This window comes from Vanessa cardui, chromosome 1, assembly GCF_905220365.1.
Source record: "Vanessa cardui chromosome 1, ilVanCard2.1, whole genome shotgun sequence".
NCBI lineage: Eukaryota > Metazoa > Arthropoda > Insecta > Lepidoptera > Nymphalidae > Vanessa > Vanessa cardui.
In genome coordinates this window covers 6,431,485-6,448,464 of record NC_061123.1, presented here as the reverse complement: position 1 = coordinate 6,448,464, position 16,980 = coordinate 6,431,485, and the positions used below count along the sequence as shown (strand labels likewise).

Below are 16,980 nucleotides of genomic sequence, written 5' to 3'. Positions count from 1 at the left end.
TGAACACACCACTCGACCACGGAGATAGTCCAAAATGGCGATCACTTTAAAACATGGTTTTAGAAATGATATGTACTCCAAAACTATCATCGCTATAATATTATATTATAGATTCTTCCTATTTCTTTGAGTTGTGAACAAAAAAATATAGTAACATATGAAACGAAAATAAAAAACATAAATGTTTTATCATAGTTGTTTATTAAAGGTTATACTGATTTTTCAGAAATAAAAATATTAATATAATCGTTTCAGCGATTTTCAAACTTAACGTAAATGGGTTCCTTTGGTCGTAATATGATATCGGCGATAAAGTCCAAGTCCTCCGGCTTAGTAACTGGTAACAACCGGTAACGTTGAAGAACCGCAGATATTACCAACTTCATTTCCATCATGGCAAACTTTTGACCTGTCACGTAAAAAATAAATCATTCATTTTTGACACAAATATTTATGTGACTTTAGTTAGTTGTTTACAAATGTCACGGCAACACGAACACTATAATTAATGTAGTATTTAAAATAAATAACCTATGCAGTTCCGGGGTCCTGCGCTGAATGGGATGTAAGCGAACGGGTGCCAAGTGGGCTCCTCCTGAAACCTTTCTGGACGGAACTTGAGAGGTTCGACGAACTGATCATTACGACGATGCAAGTCGAAGATTAGAATTGAGCAGTCCGATCCTGCCGGACACTCGTAATTTTCTAAACAAATGAAAAAAATTATAACATAAAAATTAATTATAGCAATAAATACATATATGTATATAAAGGAGCAGTATGTCCGAGCCCGTTTTTAAAAAAAAACATGTCGTCAGCGTAGTCGTCGTCTGACGTCACTAGTGTTAGTGTTTCGATCTTTATCCATCCTCGGAGGTTTGAAATTAAACTCAGGAAAAGTCTTCTCCGATTTATTCCAATATGAGGCGGTCCGATCGCTCCAACGGCTCGACCAAGTCTGTCGATACCGACGGGCGCTTGATCTTTTATAACAAAAATAGGTGGGTAGACTTATTCACTCAACATAACAGCTGTTTACAAACACTAAAATATTTCAGACTAATTTAACGTTTCAAAATTCACTAAAAATGATTAATTTAACAATCAAACAGTTTTAAATTACTAAAATAATCATTTCTGGACGCGGTGTTTTTTTTAAATTCGTAGTTTCGCGCCGACATATATAATAGCATAAATTCACAGACACAAGATATCGTAGTGAAATATTTACGTCAATTCAATTATTCCCTTAGTATAAAATAACTTAATAAAATCAAATTCCTTTATTCAAGATAAAATTATTAAAATTACTTATTGAATATCAAGTTTTAATTTAACAATCAATAAGCACCACCTAGGTACAGCTTAAAGAAAATACTGTGACCTGAGAAGACTCGACGAAAATGAATTTATTACCTTTACCCACATATTGGTAGATTTTTGTTTCTAATTACTTAAACTATATCTATGTCTACAGTGGTAAAGTTAAAGTTTGGTTATATTCTCTTTAATTTTCTTTAAACTTATGACTCAGCACCCGCTGGAGAAATAATGAACATAGTGCTCTGAACTAGTATGTCAGCAAACCTTTTTCAAATACTTTGGCAACTTCCCGTTCACTATTTACAATTTTATTATTATTATTCAAGGTCGTTTCTACGATTGCGGACTCTACCAGTTTCACAACTAATATTTTTACGAGACATTTTAAATTTTCATGTGCATTCTTAATTTCACATTTTTAAACAATTTGAAATAGTTAAGCTACATACATAATGGGCTTAAGTGACGCTGTGATTGTACGTCTTTTCCTTGTAAAGCTCGTACATTCGGTGCTTCTTTTAAGAATCCCGAATCGCCGAATCATTGAATTTTAAAAAGATTCGTGTAACAACTGTTTTAGAATTTGGCATTGTACTTGTTTCTAATTAATTTAAATACGGTATTGTTAAAACATGTAAATTACTATTTGAAAGACAGATGTGTGTGTGTGTGTGTGTGTGTGTGTCAGAATCAGAAACAAACATTACTTTTATGAAATTGCTTATTTTTTATCGTCAAAGTTAAATAATTCAAATTTTCCATAGTTATATGATCTTAATTTATTTATAATAATTTTATTTATTTATAAGTAGCGATAAGCCTGAGAAAGTACTTACTCAATTTGATTTCTTGTTTGCAATATCTTGAAATAAAATAAACCGAAGGGTAGAGCCTTAAGGTTTCTTTGATGCAACATTCCAAATACTTCATATCTGCTAAGTCGGACATCGTAGGCTTCCGATCTGATGCGCCGAAGATTTGCCAGCACTCTTCGAGTATTTTGTCCTAAATGTTAAACATTACACTTGATACAAAATACTTATATAGTAAACATTTTGTTCAGTGGCAAAACAATATAAGTAACGTTTTTCGTTGGATGTTATTTATACTACAAGATTATAAATTATACAAGACAACAGTACACGTCATAACTAACGCATTAGCTTTAACACCAGCATAATAATTACATGAAATTAGGCCCATGTTCATATTAATTTATGGACAAACTCGCTGTGATGTGCTGCAACTTTTAACTCATACACACGGGTATTATAACGGACGTAAATTTCGGCAGTACATTATAAAATAGAGAGTAAATTAATGCCAGGAATAGTAATAATAATAATGAAGTAATATTTACTACGTGATTTCTGCTTTTTTTAACAGTGATGTCGAAAGTAGATACATTAGAACAAAATATGTTCGTACCTGAACTTCTGGGTGATTCGCAATCAGCATAAAAGCAAACTGAAGTGCACTCGCGGTTGTATCGTGGCCCTTAAACAAAACAAAAGAATATTTGAGATTGAATTTCATTTATAAACAAATAAATTCAAACTCACAGTAAAGATTAAAATAAAAACTAAAGAACGTATGAAAATAGGATTTTAAGTGTACAAGAGTGTGGCATAATTTAAATATTCAGATTTAGAGAAGTACATAAATTGATTTTGTATTTTTCCTCTATATAAAATCTCCACCTGTGTCCACCTCGATGCCTTAAAGTTTCAATAATCTAAATCGCAAAATTGTTTTTTAAGGTCGTGGTGGCTGTTTTATGAGATTAAAATGCTATTAATTGTTTACTAAGTATCGTTAGCGAAGTATTCAAATACACCTCATTTACATTATAACATCAGAATTGAAGGTTCAATAATCTTTACCAACCTCGAACATGAACGTGTCGACTTCCTCGTTAATTCCCTCGATATCTATGTCTCCCTTCTCCTCCGTTTCTAGTAACAAGTCGAGCATGGCCAATCGTTTCTTCTGACCTATCAAGTCATTCTCTCTCTCGTTCATAACGTCTGTGTACAAATTCTTGTAAGTCCCATTTTGCCGCCTTTGTTTAATAACATGGTCACGAAACGAACTAATCTCGTTCAATGTTTTTTTCTGACTTCTCCCAACAGCGCTTAATTTAAACAATGCCATGGGATGGAGCCAAAATCGTTGAGCTCTATAAAGTATATATGTTCCCAGCGTATGTATTGCATCTTTGTATTTTGTTCCGATGACTTTTTTCTCCTTATCTAAGGATGTACCCATTGCTGTTTCTATAAATAAATGTAACATAAATACATACATATTTACATAATTATGTCATTTTAATTATTTTGATAAAGACCGGGTTGATACAATATTAATAGCTATCAGTACTGTTATAATTTTTTTTCATAAAACTTATATGTAACCATTTATTGATCTGCACGAGCGTTTAGCGTGCTCTTCTGAACTGCTACGACTACTTATTTGAAATTACTTATTATATTATATACATGGATAGTTACTCACCACATATCGAATTCAATGTCATGCCAGCTATGAAAGAGTAAATGTCCGTTTTCGACTTGTCTGTTTCTGACCGAAGACCTTCCACGAACCTCTCGCTGTTCTCCACCAATATGGTGCTGAAGTGTCGGAGAATGTTGAAGTGGAATGCTGGTGTCAGAATTTTCCGGCGTTGATGCCACTTCATTCCTAGTTAATATACATATATAATAATATGATTAAAATTATATATTAAGACTGGGTGTTCCAAGAAAATTAATTTTAGCTTACTTGAGTTAAGTAGGAATTATCTAATATATGTGAAAAAATTACCGTCGCTAATAAGCAGGCCGTCTTTTAACCACGGTCGAAGAAAGCTGTAAATATATCCTTTATCATTGTATTTTGTATTAGTCAGTATAGTCTGAAAAGATAAACATAAGATTATGATTAGTCTTAATTAAAAAGACGCTCAAATAAGCATTTTTTGAAATATAAAAGAGGAGGCACATAGGCCCTTCGTAATCCAAGGTTTAGGGGCAGTAAAGCCCTTCTGCTATGATGATGGCGAAATCATCAGCAGGCTGAAATAAGAATGTCTCTTGTCTCGCTAGTAAAGGAGGACTCCGGAACAATACTTGCTCGAGGCAGATTGTTCTTGTGCGTATGCTTCTTTTAAGACGGGCCTGCTAGCACAGCTAAAATAAACTCAATCCAACAAATAAAAAGATATACAAAGCTAGAACAAACCTTCTACGAAGATTTGCTAGTTTAGTGGTACTAAGATATCAAGTTAATTTATTGATATACTTAACAACAGTAATAAAAAAAAAATATTCCTCGTAAACGTAAAACATATAGTTTTTATTTTTTCACGTACCTCAATGTCCTCTGGGTTGTATAATAGGACAAACTTTACATTAAATATTCTATATTTGCAGATATCTTTATATTGGCTTGCTAAATTGCGGAAATATGCAAAAAACTGAGCTGAAATATTAAATTTAATACAATAATTTCCTCAAAAAATCTGTTCAATCCTGTGAGCAAATTCTACTAACTAATAACGGCAATAATAAATCAGCTTAATTGTTTCAGTTTATATGAATATCATTTCTACTTGTTCACTTACGATACGATCACGAATATATACCGATCCAAATTTGTCACAAGTATATCGTTTCGTTTGTAGGATAGGAACGCGACTGAATTGCAAAGATTACATTTCGATTGGATTACAATAGATTCTATCAAACTGTCAAATTGTTAGTAGAATTTGAGTCTTGCAGAGAATAGTTGAACGCAATTATCATAATGTATACAAATTGCTTTAACTGATATATTTTATGCGATATTAAATATTATTATAGAAAGCAATCACCTATCGACGTATTAAGTATATCAATGTTTGAACTGTTTCAGATACAAAATAATAATTATTATTTGCAATTAAAACATTATAGTTAAAAATATACGTAATAATTATCATTAAAATAATAAAAGATAATACTTAAATGTGTTTGCACTTGAAGAAACAAAAAACAATAATTATCTATAAAAATAGGAGTGTCTGTTTTTAATATTAAAAAACCGCTTTTTACTAAATTTATAAATATGTATGTGAAGACGGTACATATACCAGAATAATATTTTTACAATTTTTGTTTGTCTTTCTATCTTCTCGTTAATCTCTGGAAGGTCTGGACCGATTCCGACGGGACTTTCACTGGCTAAAAGCTGATATAATAAGGAGTAATTTAAGCTACAATATTTTTTTTGTTAAATTCAAATGTGCCCGAAGATCGGGCACGGCAAATTTAATTCAAAATTAACATGATGCGTCGTATTAAGATTTAGTTGTTTACAAAAAATCGACACAACACTTATCTGACTTTTTGGTTTTTAACTAAATAAAAATAAATCTTTACGTCTACAAGTTTACCAGACTCCATTAGACATTCGTATCCATTTCCAATAAGAAATCGCCCTTTCGGTCCTGGGATTTTATCAAATTTTTCATCTTTTAACAAATATTCGATATAGTAACATAACATCATAAATAACACTAAAAAAAACAATACAGTCCAAAACATTTTATATTCTAACTAAACTGGCCACAAAATAATTATATCAATATTAAATTCGTTGTATAAACACGACTTGTCTGTATGTAAACTGACCAAGAATTGTGAACATTTAATATACTTGAATATAATTGAAGTAGGTACGAAGCTTAACAACATAATATTGACCTTCTGCCCGATATGAGATGGCGGCTGCTCTAAAGAGAGATTTGATAACTTTTAGTGCACTTTGTTACGAGTCGCTATGTGTTCCAACCACCCGTGAAATATATAGTATTATATCTTGGGATAAAATTCCGATAAGGTCATACCGCTCTTTTCCTAGAAATTTTTTAAACTTACGTATTTTGACTCGCTGATTACAAAAATGATTGTTGAAATTAGCGCGAATTTCAATTTCAAGGTCAAAAACTCGAAAAAATCGCTAAAAACCGATTTTTAAGAGGTTTAAGAAAATTAACTCAAAACTGACTATTTTTACTCCGACACTATTACTCTATCTCTTCAGAACTTCAAACATATATGTATATTTACTAGCGACCCAACCCACCTTCGTTTTACAGGTGCAATGCTGATACTAAATACACTACAGAATGTCTTACAACGTTCACAGTTTTCAGTCGTATTTTATTTCAATTTTCATATTATTATATTACAATTAGTATTTAAGTATTGTTATGTATGTGTATGCATACGTATAGACACAGTCCACACGCATTTTTAACCTTTTAGGTTAGGAGATAAACTCCCAAAAAATGATTGTCTGGAAAAAAATCGCCATTTGGTGACGATAAGGCCGAAGAATACCGTATTTCTTATTTTATTCTTCGTCATAAGATCTCAATCTAGTATAATACGGTAAACCACTTATTCAAGATTGAATTTCGAACTGGAAAATCGTCATCTTATTAATATTTTTTAACCGACTTCAAAAGAGTTCCCCGATTTCTAGACGCCGCGTGGACCGATTTTAAAAATTCTTTTTTTTGTCTGAAAGGTGGCACCTTCTAGTTGGTCCCATATTAATTAGAACAAGTTCTGATGATGTGATCCTGGAGAAATCGAAGGGAACCCTCATATTTTATAGGCACTTGAACCGTGTTTTACATATTTTCTGAAGTTATATTGGCACTTGCTTCTGGCATTCATAATATTATACTGCTGAGTTGATTTTTAACTTTGCCGTCTCATAAATTCAAATCGTTTATAAAAAATACATTGGTGAAAAAGGCGTATTATTCGATACAAGATTTTGTAGATGATAAAAAAGCGTGGAATTAATACCTGTTGACTTCAAGGCAGGATATATTAATTTAATAATTGTATTAACTTAAAATTTAACTAACATGACTGTATTTTTTTAAATGTTGAAAAAGAGTAACTACTGAATTTCTTGCCGGTTCTTCTCGGTAGAATCTACTTTTCGAACCGGTGGTAGCTTCACGTAATTGTTAAATGACGATTCAAAAGTGCTTGTAAAAGCCCACTTGAATAAAGTATACTTTGATTTTGATTTTGATTTTTTGATTTTGATGGAAGATGTAAGTCCTCAATTACTAAATGTTAGGAAATTGTTCTTTGAACATTAATATATAGATTTATACTTCTCTTCGTAGCTTTTGTTTTGTGTTTTGGTGTTATTTGTTTTTTTTTAAATATTTTTAAATATACCTACTTCCTATTTATATAACAACTAGCGACACGCCCGGCTTCGCACGGGTGCAATGCTGATACTAAATACACTATAGTTATTTTTTCTTGTTTCTTTACTATATTGTTCATGTATATACAAAAACCTTCCTCTCGAAACACTCTATTAAAGAAATCGCATCAAAATCAGTTGCGTAATTTTAAAGATTTAAGCATATATTGGGATATAGAGACAGAGACAGCTACTTTGTTTTATACTATGTAGTGATTATCTTGATTAACATAATTAAGGGTATATAAAGTAAGAAAACGTGCTTGATATTATTAATTTTATTATTATTAACGTTTTTCAAATTTAACATAAATGGGATCCTTTGGTCGTAAGATGATGTCGGTTATAAAGACGATGTCCTCCGGCTTAGTAACTGGTAACAAACGGTATTGTTGAAGAACCGCAGATATCGCCAACTTCATTTCCATCATGGCAAATTTTTGACCTGTCACCACAAGTTCATTAAATATTAAATAGAATATGAAATATATTGAAAATCCAATAAAGCATTCAAAATCATGCTTTATTTATTTTCATGTATGCCTTTAAAAAAATTCTCCAAAGAGGTCACATTAGTATCGAATTCATTTACTTCAATGATTGCCTAAGCTAACATTTAAAGTTATAAAAGTATAAAAATCAATAATTTATTTATTGAAATTTCACTTGCCTATGCAGTTCCGGGGTCCTGCACTGAATGGTACGTAAGCGAATGGGTGCCAAGTGGGCTCCTCCTGAAACCTCTCTGGCCGGAACTTGAGAGGTTCGACGAACTGATCACTACGACGATGCAAGTCGAAGATCATAATAGCACAGTCCGTTTTAGTTGGACACACGTAGTTTTCTAAAAGCAATAATGAAATATTATTTAATTTATACATATATGAAACGTAATTGACTACTATTCTACATCTTCTATCGCATTTTTCAAGGGAAAGAATGATTTTGATTAATCCTTACTACTGAACTTTCAGATATCGCTAAAAATTCGCTGATCGTTAAAATTCGATGATCACCACTTAGATGTCTAAAAATGTCGAATTTTCACAAAAGCCCGATTTTGAATTATTTTCTACCGGCAGTTTTTTTTATCACTTTTTGATAAAATTATTTAAACTGATAGGACTTGGCAATCTTTACAAAAACAGCATACAAATTTACTAAATGCCGGCAACTCCATCCACATCCATGGATGGTGGTAGTCAATTTCCATCAGATGAGCCTTCTCGTTTGCCATTCACACCACAAGGAGGTAAATATTCTGTACCCAATTAATCATAATAATTTGTACTATTATATTTTGAACGAATAATTATTATCTATTTTATTAGATATAATAATTATTGGAATGTCCATTATGCCTTAAACATGGCGGTCGAAGTTGTTCTTTATCTGTTTTCTAACGGTAATAATATCGTTACTAATATCGATTCTCTTATAAACAATCAGTTAAAAAACTACGTGTTAATTACTCAATTTTAATTCTTCATTGCAATATCTGATGATGAAATACACAGACGGGTAGAGCCTTAACGTCTCTTTGATGCAACATTCCAAATACTTCATATCTGCTAAGTCGGACATCGTAGGCTTCCGATCTGATGTGCCGAAGATTTGTCGGCACTCCTCTAGTATTTTGTCCTGAAATAATTTTAATCACAATATTTTATTAGAAAACATTGTATCTTAATAAGGCATGTTTTATAATTATTTGTAACTTTCAACGTTTAGTTTAATTAAATAATCTTATCTAGAATAAAATTTATTTTATTTTTGATATTATCGAAAGATCATTTACCGAAATCGTACCTGAACCTCTGGATAATTTGCAATCAACATAAATGCGAACTGAAGAGCACATGCAGCTGTATCATGACCCTAAAAATAAACAATAAAAACTACAAATAAATATTGGCTCCATAAATATATGCATACAAATTAGTTATTAAATATCACATGATCATACAAAAAGTTAATTAATAAACACTAACCTCGAACATGAACGTGTCGACTTCCTCGTTAATTCCCTCGACATCTATGTCTCCCTTCTCCTCCGTTTCTAGTAACAAGTCGAGCATGGCTAATCGTTTCTTCTGACCTATTAAGTCATTCTCTCCCTCGTTCATAACGTCTGTGTACAAATTCTTGTAAGTCCCATTTTGCCGCCTTTGTTTAATAACGTGGTCACGAAATGAACTAATCTCGTTCAATAATTTCTTCTGACTTTTCCCAACAGCGCTTAAGTTAAACAGTGTCATGGGATGGAGCCAAAATCGTTGAGCTCTATAAAGTAGATATGTTCCCAGTGTATGTATTGCATCTTTGTATTTTATCCCGATGTCCTCTGTTCCTTTATCTAAAGAGGTACCCATGGCTGTTTCTAAAAAAAAAATATATATATACAGGGGCGGGCGGGTGCCTTTCTCGGGTGCAATGATGATACTAAATATAATATATAACTATATTATCCATGTTTTATATACAAAAACCTTCTCCTCGAATCACGCTATCTATTAAACAAAATCGCATCAAAACCCTTGCGTAATTTTAAAGATCTCAGCATACATAAAGACAGACAGCGGTAAGCGACTTTGTTTTACACCGTGTAATGAAATGATGTAGTATCCCAGATTAGTAGCGTTTTGCTTTATGATTTACGTAAATTAGAAGTGTCTTTCACAATCCGTCCGATGATTTATCAATGCGCTAAATAGAGTTCAGACTAAGTAATGCCCTACTATGCTATTCGTGGCAATGACAAATTCGATATATATAATTTATTTATACTACATAATAATAGCTTATAAATGGTAACTCACCACATATAGAACTTAATGTCATGGCAGTGATGAGGGGGTATATCTTCGTTCCCGACTTATCTGTTTCTGACCGAAGCCTTTCCACCAACCTCTCGCTGTTCTCCACCAATATGGTGCTGAAGTGCCGGAGTATGTTGAAGTGAAATGCTGGTGTCAGGATTTTCCTACGCTGATGCCACTTAGCTCCTAGCTCGTAAAATAGAATAAGTCACAGATGCCAAGGAAACCATGTAGTATACTATATGTATGTTTAAAATATTACCGTCACTTAGAAGCAGGCCATCATGTAACCAAGGTCGCAGTATAAAAGACAAATAACCTTTTTCATTATATTTCGTACTAGTAAGTACTACCTGAAAGAGGTAATAATAAAATAAAGGTAATAAAACATTAAAATATTCAAGTTTTAAACTCATTATCAAGCTGCGTTTAAATCTATCTCTGCATTGATATACTAAGTGATAAAATATAATATAATATAAGAAACGTATATTTGCGCGCTTACACTTACGCTTTTATATCTATGTGTGTTTGTGAGTGAGCGAGTGAATCTGTATGTATGTATGTGTGTAAAAAATTAAATAAAACCTTTGATTATTAACGCTCATACCAAAACCAGAAGCGTTAAGATCCATTGAATAACGTATGTACTTACTTCGACATCCTCTGGGTTATATATAACGACAAACTTCAAATTAAATAATTTTAATTTAAAGAGATCCTTGTATTTCTTTGTCAAATCACGAAAATAGGCGAACAGTGCAACTAAAAAATATATAAACATTTGAAATTACAATATATAGGTCTATAAATGCTAGTTTAATAAAAAATACTGAACGAGCATTACATCTTACCTGATTCCATCATGAAATCGATTCCATTATTAAAAATAAATATTCCTTTTGGTCCTGGGATTTTGTCAAAATTTTCGTCTTTAGACAAATAATTAACGTAAAAACATAGTAATAAAATTAAAACTACCAATAATAGAGGAGTCCAAAACATTTTCAATTTAAATTAAATTGCGCACTACATATATATTTTATCACAATATTATATATGTTGTATATTTATAAACGACCGGTTCACCTCGTGCTACGATAATCAATGAAATTTATAAAAATATGTGACTATTCTAGCATGCTCGAAGTAGATTTAATCTAAAATCATGTATTAAAATAATTTAAATTATCTGCTTTTTGTCTAAGTGAATTAGAAAAACCAAACCCACTAAATATTTATTTCATACTAGTTTTAACGTTGCAAAAATAAGGATTTTATCAATTAGCAAATTTTATCAATAATATAAAAAGATACACCGCTCGATATCTATAAATAAAATATTCTAAAAACGTTATGTTAACCTGTATTATACTAATAGGGTTATTCGTAATTCGACGTATTTCCGTTAGGAGGTGATTGGGGTGACTTTTTGCAATAATTTATATTTTCATAAAGCCTAGTTGAATAAAGTTTATTTTGATTTTGTAGTTGTAAAATTAAACCAAAAATATTTAATTCAACGAAAATAACTTTATTAGAACTTATTGAAATAACAAATATTGAATTCACATAGGCAATAACAAATGCATAGGAGAATGTCCATGAAAGTAGGGACGTCCAATGTCAAATTCAATTTTGCTTTTTTTCTTCATGACGCCTATGGACATCTGAAACACCGGTGGGCTAGCCGTTGCCGGCATTTAAAAAATTTGATTGCTTTCCTTGATGTTCGAAAAAAACAGCGGGTAAAAGCTAATTCCACAGATTGGTTGTGCGAGCGAGAAAGTGTCTTAATAATCGCACTATTGTGGATTTTCTCGGAACTTGAAATTTTGATGCAATGTCCAAAGGTTAAATTTGCAACTGGGATTAACCCAAACAATTCCTCCGAAAACTTCCCATGATAGATGCGGTAGATCAGATGCAGAGTAAATCGAGCCGCTCAGAGCTTGGAGCGGAATCGATTGCACCAAAACCGTATTAAGCCGTATTACAGGAGTTCGGGACTACGCCGGTACTACCGGTGCCAGCTCGGGAGCACACGTCCGTAGCAGGATTATACTCCTTACTGAACGCGCTAATATTTACATCACGAGACACGGAAGAAATTCAAACTAACGGTTTTATGTGACAATATAGTCTTTGTACATCCCGGTTTGCCTTTGACATGGTTTTTTGTAAATCTTAAAATTCACTGATTTGATTTCACTTCTACCTGTTGTAGTGGCTTATGTCACCATGAAGAAAAAACCTAATTTCTTCTAATATCAATTTATCTCATAATGTTTATGTTTATAGACTGAGACTTAATGAGAAATTGGATATTAATGACACATGGTAATGTCGGTATCAGCCATGTTTTTTTTTAATTTATCTTTTGCTAATTGTGAACGTTCACGTTAAAATTGTGTTAACGTTCTTGTATTGTAATTTAAGAGAATCAGATTATATATTGAATAAGATCTTTTTAAAAATAATCTTTAAAAGAAATAGTTTTTCTTAAGGGAGTAGCACCTGATGACCTCAATGCTTGTACATCTTTGGAATCTGAAGTTCAATTATTTAGTTTGCAACGTATTAAATTACTTTGAAGGGCAACAATTTTTTAACTTTGTGACAGTTGAACGAAACTTGATTTTCTATTTTTAGTTGACTTCTGCATAAAGTGGCTCGAATTTCTCTTTTATTCTTCTTTATCTTGCTATTGCAAACATCCTGATTCTTATCTTCTCTCTGTTTTTGTTTTTTACTGTAAGAACGCTTAACGCTTTTACTCCACATGATGTGGTGCTCATCGGCGCTGAAGACGCCCGAATACCCATTAAAAAATGGTACACACTCCGTATTTTCGGGAGGACGTCATGGGATCGGAATCGGATGGGATTGCGCATATACATATACTGCCGTGACATCCGGACGGTAAGCCTATCTCTGCGGGCTTCCAATCTCTATTTATTTGCCTCAAGCCAACATTTTTTTTTTAATATAATTTCTTGCTCTGATAAATTTGCAATTTTCTTTTATCCCTGTTTTATTTTATTAAGATCCTTTTTACTATTTCCTTTATAACGTAAATCTGGTAGCTATAATTTAAACCGTTCTATAACGCGTTTGACGCTCTGCGACAGTTACCAGCATCTAAAAGTACGAAAAATATATGTATACATAAATTATAATTCTTTATTATAATTATTTTAAAAAAATAATAATCATAATTATATTTTTGTGGTATTTTTTCCATTTTTATTTGCTTTTATAATAAACAAACAAACTTTTTTGGTTTAATATTTGAAAATGAAGCCGTCTCATAACTAGTTATTTATTATTGTGTAGGTACTTGACTAAATTTAATTTAAATATCAGAAAACTGAGGTGCCATTACCTAGCCCTGAACGCCGAGTACGCCCAAGCACACCGGGTTTACCCACTAAACAACCAGCGGTACCCTCTCCGTCTTTCGGCGGACGCCACGGTATCGCTTACGCATGCTACCGTGACGAAGGTGCCATTACCTAAATTTTGTCCTAATTTATCAAATTATTATATTATTAACTTCCACGTATTGTAATATAGTGAAATGGCTATACGAAACAGGTTTATTAGTAACTTTATCACCAATGAAACAACTTCAGCAAATATATAGGTAACATTTTTTTACTCATATCAAAAACACACCATAACATTACTGTCACGAAAACGTAAATAGTGGGAGAATTGTCACTTATCTGTTATTAATACCAGTGTTGCCACTTTTAATAGCATAAACCTACCACGACTCGTGAGAAGTTAAAATGGAAATTCGAGTCATTATATGAATGTCGATAAATGGCTGTATCATTAGTAGTAGTGTGCCACGTATTTTTATAGTTATTTAATTTAATAACCAATTAATAAAATAAAATTTAATATATTGTTTTCTCGTTCTACCCAAGATTCGTACAAATTACGGTAAAACAATTATCACTATTGAAGGTGCAAAACTGTATAATGAACTACCCACATACATATAAAACTAAAACTGTAAACATTTACATATAAAAAATGTAAACTCGTTTAACATATTTAAAAAAGAACTTGCTAAGAATATTTAAAATAATAAATAATTGAAATTAAGACAATACGTTAAATTTGTACTTAATATAGAAAAATGTCTCTTAGTTAAGCGTTATATTTGAAACAACTACTCAATGTCATTTCATAATATTTTACTTTTTGTTACAAATGTGATGTCGAACTGTTTATTCATAAATGTTTTGTTATAAGTGTAATTCTCATGTAAGTGACAATAGTGCCTTAATGGGAATAAAAATATCTTAAACCTAAACCTAACTATTTCAAAAAAATGTACCTAATATCATTTTCGTAATGGTACGATCGCAAAAAGTAACAGCTTTAGTTATTATTTTTGAAATCAAAACCTGGGTCATTATATGTAAAAAACGTTATCAGATTTTGTGTTTAACTTAATATTATATTATTTAGTTTTTTAACTCTAGAAAAAAAAATACAGACGAATTGATAACCTCCTCCTTTTGGAAGTCGGTTGAAAACTGGTTATAAACTAAGATTATTATCGAATAGACATACCTCACAAAGATAAATAAAATATATATGGTAATATAAAAATACATACTGACTTCGAAACCGCTTGCTCCACATAGCTATGTCCCCCGGACTGGCTCCGCTCTTGGATCGCTGTCCAGAAGGAAAATTATTTTTATTGCTCGTGAGTTTTTACCTTACACGAATAAGCAACAAATAATATATATAATATTGTTTGGATTATGTAGTACAAAAGCAAATTTTTTTTTAAATAAAACATACAATTCATCAATATAATAACATTATATCGTCTTAAATAGCTTCGCAAATAATTCATATTTTTTGACAAAAAAAAAAATTTCCGTTAGTTATACTTGGAAACAGGACATAAGAGGTGGTCGCATTCTGCGGAATCGTTAAATGGAATCGGAGTATCATGGATACGATCCATACTCTATTATATTTCTTTCAGTCAACTAATTTTGAAACGAATCTATTAGAGTTACAGTAATAGGAATAACAACACATCATGGGGGTTCAATATATGAAGTTGATAAATACTTGATTGACGAGAAAATTTACAAGATATGAGTAACTCTTGAAAACGATTAGATAATGTCGAACAGATACACGATATATATATGATGTATAAATATTATCCAAGTTATCTTCATGGTAAACCCTTTTATAGTTTTTATAAAAGTTATTTTTTTGTCCAGATGTTGATAAATATTCTATGGATTTACTCAATGCCAAAAATGTTGAAACAGTTAGGTTATTTATAGGATTTTGCAACTCCTGTAAACCTAAATAAATATATTATGTATACTTCCGTGTAACTTCAGACTTGGGAATGTTAATAACAGAATAGATTTTACAAGACAATTTATTTCTAAAAAGTACGAATTTATAAAACAAAATTATATTTTAAGTGATGTTTCTGCAATTTTATCCAACCTAGATCTTAGGCCATAAATTAAAGCGATGAAATATTAAAAATCTTACTCCTGAAAAACATTTTTGTACATACATTACAGCTTTATTATTGTAGCGAATTACTAAAGCTAACTGACTCGTCTTGGTGACTACCATTTCAACTTCAACTCATTATATTACTACATATTAGATATTTCACTTGAGCAAAAAGGTTACAATAACATTCGCAGATTAAATAACTGAATCCTGAATGCGATTACATTTCCAAACAGTGTCATGTCATTTTGATGTAAATATAACCAACTAAATTCATTAAAATGTAGATGATCTAACAATATATTTTTTATTGTTTACTAAATTAAACCAACAATGACTAGCAGTTATAAATAATATCAATATTAAATCTATCCAAATTATGTAAAATAGTTCAGTTCTATATGAAATCATCAATGAAACCATATCGCAGAACGGATAAAGTGTTTATGTTGCAAGTAAGCTTTTAAATATGTTTTAATTTCGATAGTGTTATTAAAATGTAGTAGTTTTAGACTAAAAATAGTTAAAATATTATAAATTATGGGTACACGTGTAAAAATTTCATATTATATAAATTACGTAAATTATACGAAAAGTATATTATAACAAACACAACAACCCGAGTACATTGGTTTATTATATCTCCGTATGCCTGTATTCACAACAAAAACTTGAGAATTGTACGCCAAGAAAAACAACGCCAATTAAAGAGTCAGCGACCTCTGACGAAAAACACATCTGTGTATGTAGAGATTTGGGTCATAATATAATAACCCAAATCTCTAGCTATCTGAATTCTTGTGTATTGTAATTTTTTAGCGCAATTGAAATTTATTTTATTGTTTGAATGTTTAAATAATTTGATTAGAAATAAAAATTTTATATCGTTCTAATACACGCTAGGTCCAACTTTATGACATTATGATCATAGAAATTTTGATAGCACAATGCCATATTATTTTGAAGTTTTCAGTGATTAGCCTTTAAAGTAATATCTTATACGAGGATAGTAGTATAATTATATACTAGCATTATATACGTATGT

The 16,980-nt window shown here is 31.3% G+C and overlaps 2 protein-coding genes across 3 annotated transcripts; both read right to left on the bottom strand.

Moving 5' to 3' along the window:
• Window positions 1-223: 223 nt before the first annotated feature.
• On the bottom strand, window positions 224-6,023 carry LOC124531814 (cytochrome P450 4C1-like). Of its 2 annotated transcripts, XM_047106354.1 has the most exons (9): window positions 5,756-6,022; window positions 4,694-4,803; window positions 4,147-4,237; window positions 3,838-4,023; window positions 3,211-3,599; window positions 2,752-2,820; window positions 2,160-2,328; window positions 532-705; window positions 224-409 (listed from the first exon to the last, which is right to left on the bottom strand). In XM_047106354.1, the coding sequence occupies exons 1-9, from the start codon at window positions 5,904-5,906 to the stop codon at window positions 252-254; spliced, it is 1,497 nt and encodes a 498-aa protein (XP_046962310.1). In that variant the 5' UTR covers window positions 5,907-6,022; the 3' UTR covers window positions 224-251. The 2 variants fall into 2 exon arrangements, with proteins under 2 accessions (XP_046962310.1, XP_046962317.1); XM_047106361.1 differs by lacking the exon at window positions 532-705 and having other exon boundaries at window positions 5,756-6,023.
• A 1,839-nt stretch (window positions 6,024-7,862) lies between these two features.
• LOC124531831 (cytochrome P450 4C1-like) lies at window positions 7,863-11,522 on the bottom strand. Its single transcript, XM_047106373.1, has 9 exons — window positions 11,273-11,522; window positions 11,074-11,183; window positions 10,681-10,771; window positions 10,419-10,604; window positions 9,591-9,979; window positions 9,409-9,477; window positions 9,072-9,240; window positions 8,270-8,443; window positions 7,863-8,044 (listed from the first exon to the last, which is right to left on the bottom strand). Exons 1-9 carry the CDS (start codon window positions 11,421-11,423, stop codon window positions 7,887-7,889), a joined length of 1,497 nt encoding a protein of 498 aa, XP_046962329.1. The 5' UTR covers window positions 11,424-11,522; the 3' UTR covers window positions 7,863-7,886.
• Window positions 11,523-16,980: the final 5,458 nt, after the last annotated feature.

Excerpts from the sequence above, each read along its gene's own strand:
- LOC124531831 (XM_047106373.1), bottom strand. The coding sequence starts at position 11,423 with ATGTTTTGGACTCCTCTATTATTGGTAGTTTTAATTTTATTACTATGT. Across the intron at positions 11,184-11,272 it reads CGATTTCATGATGGAATCAG|TTGCACTGTTCGCCTATTTT; the intron begins GTAAGATGTAAT and ends TATATTTTTTAG. Across the intron at positions 9,980-10,418 it reads GACATTAAGTTCTATATGTG|AAACAGCCATGGGTACCTCT; the intron begins GTGAGTTACCAT and ends TTTTTTTTTTAG.
- LOC124531814 (XM_047106354.1), bottom strand. The coding sequence starts at position 5,906 with ATGTTTTGGACTGTATTGTTTTTTTTAGTGTTATTTATGATGTTATGT. Across the intron at positions 4,024-4,146 it reads CGGCCTGCTTATTAGCGACG|GAATGAAGTGGCATCAACGC; the intron begins GTAATTTTTTCA and ends TATATTAACTAG. Across the intron at positions 3,600-3,837 it reads GACATTGAATTCGATATGTG|AAACAGCAATGGGTACATCC; the intron begins GTGAGTAACTAT and ends ATTTATTTATAG.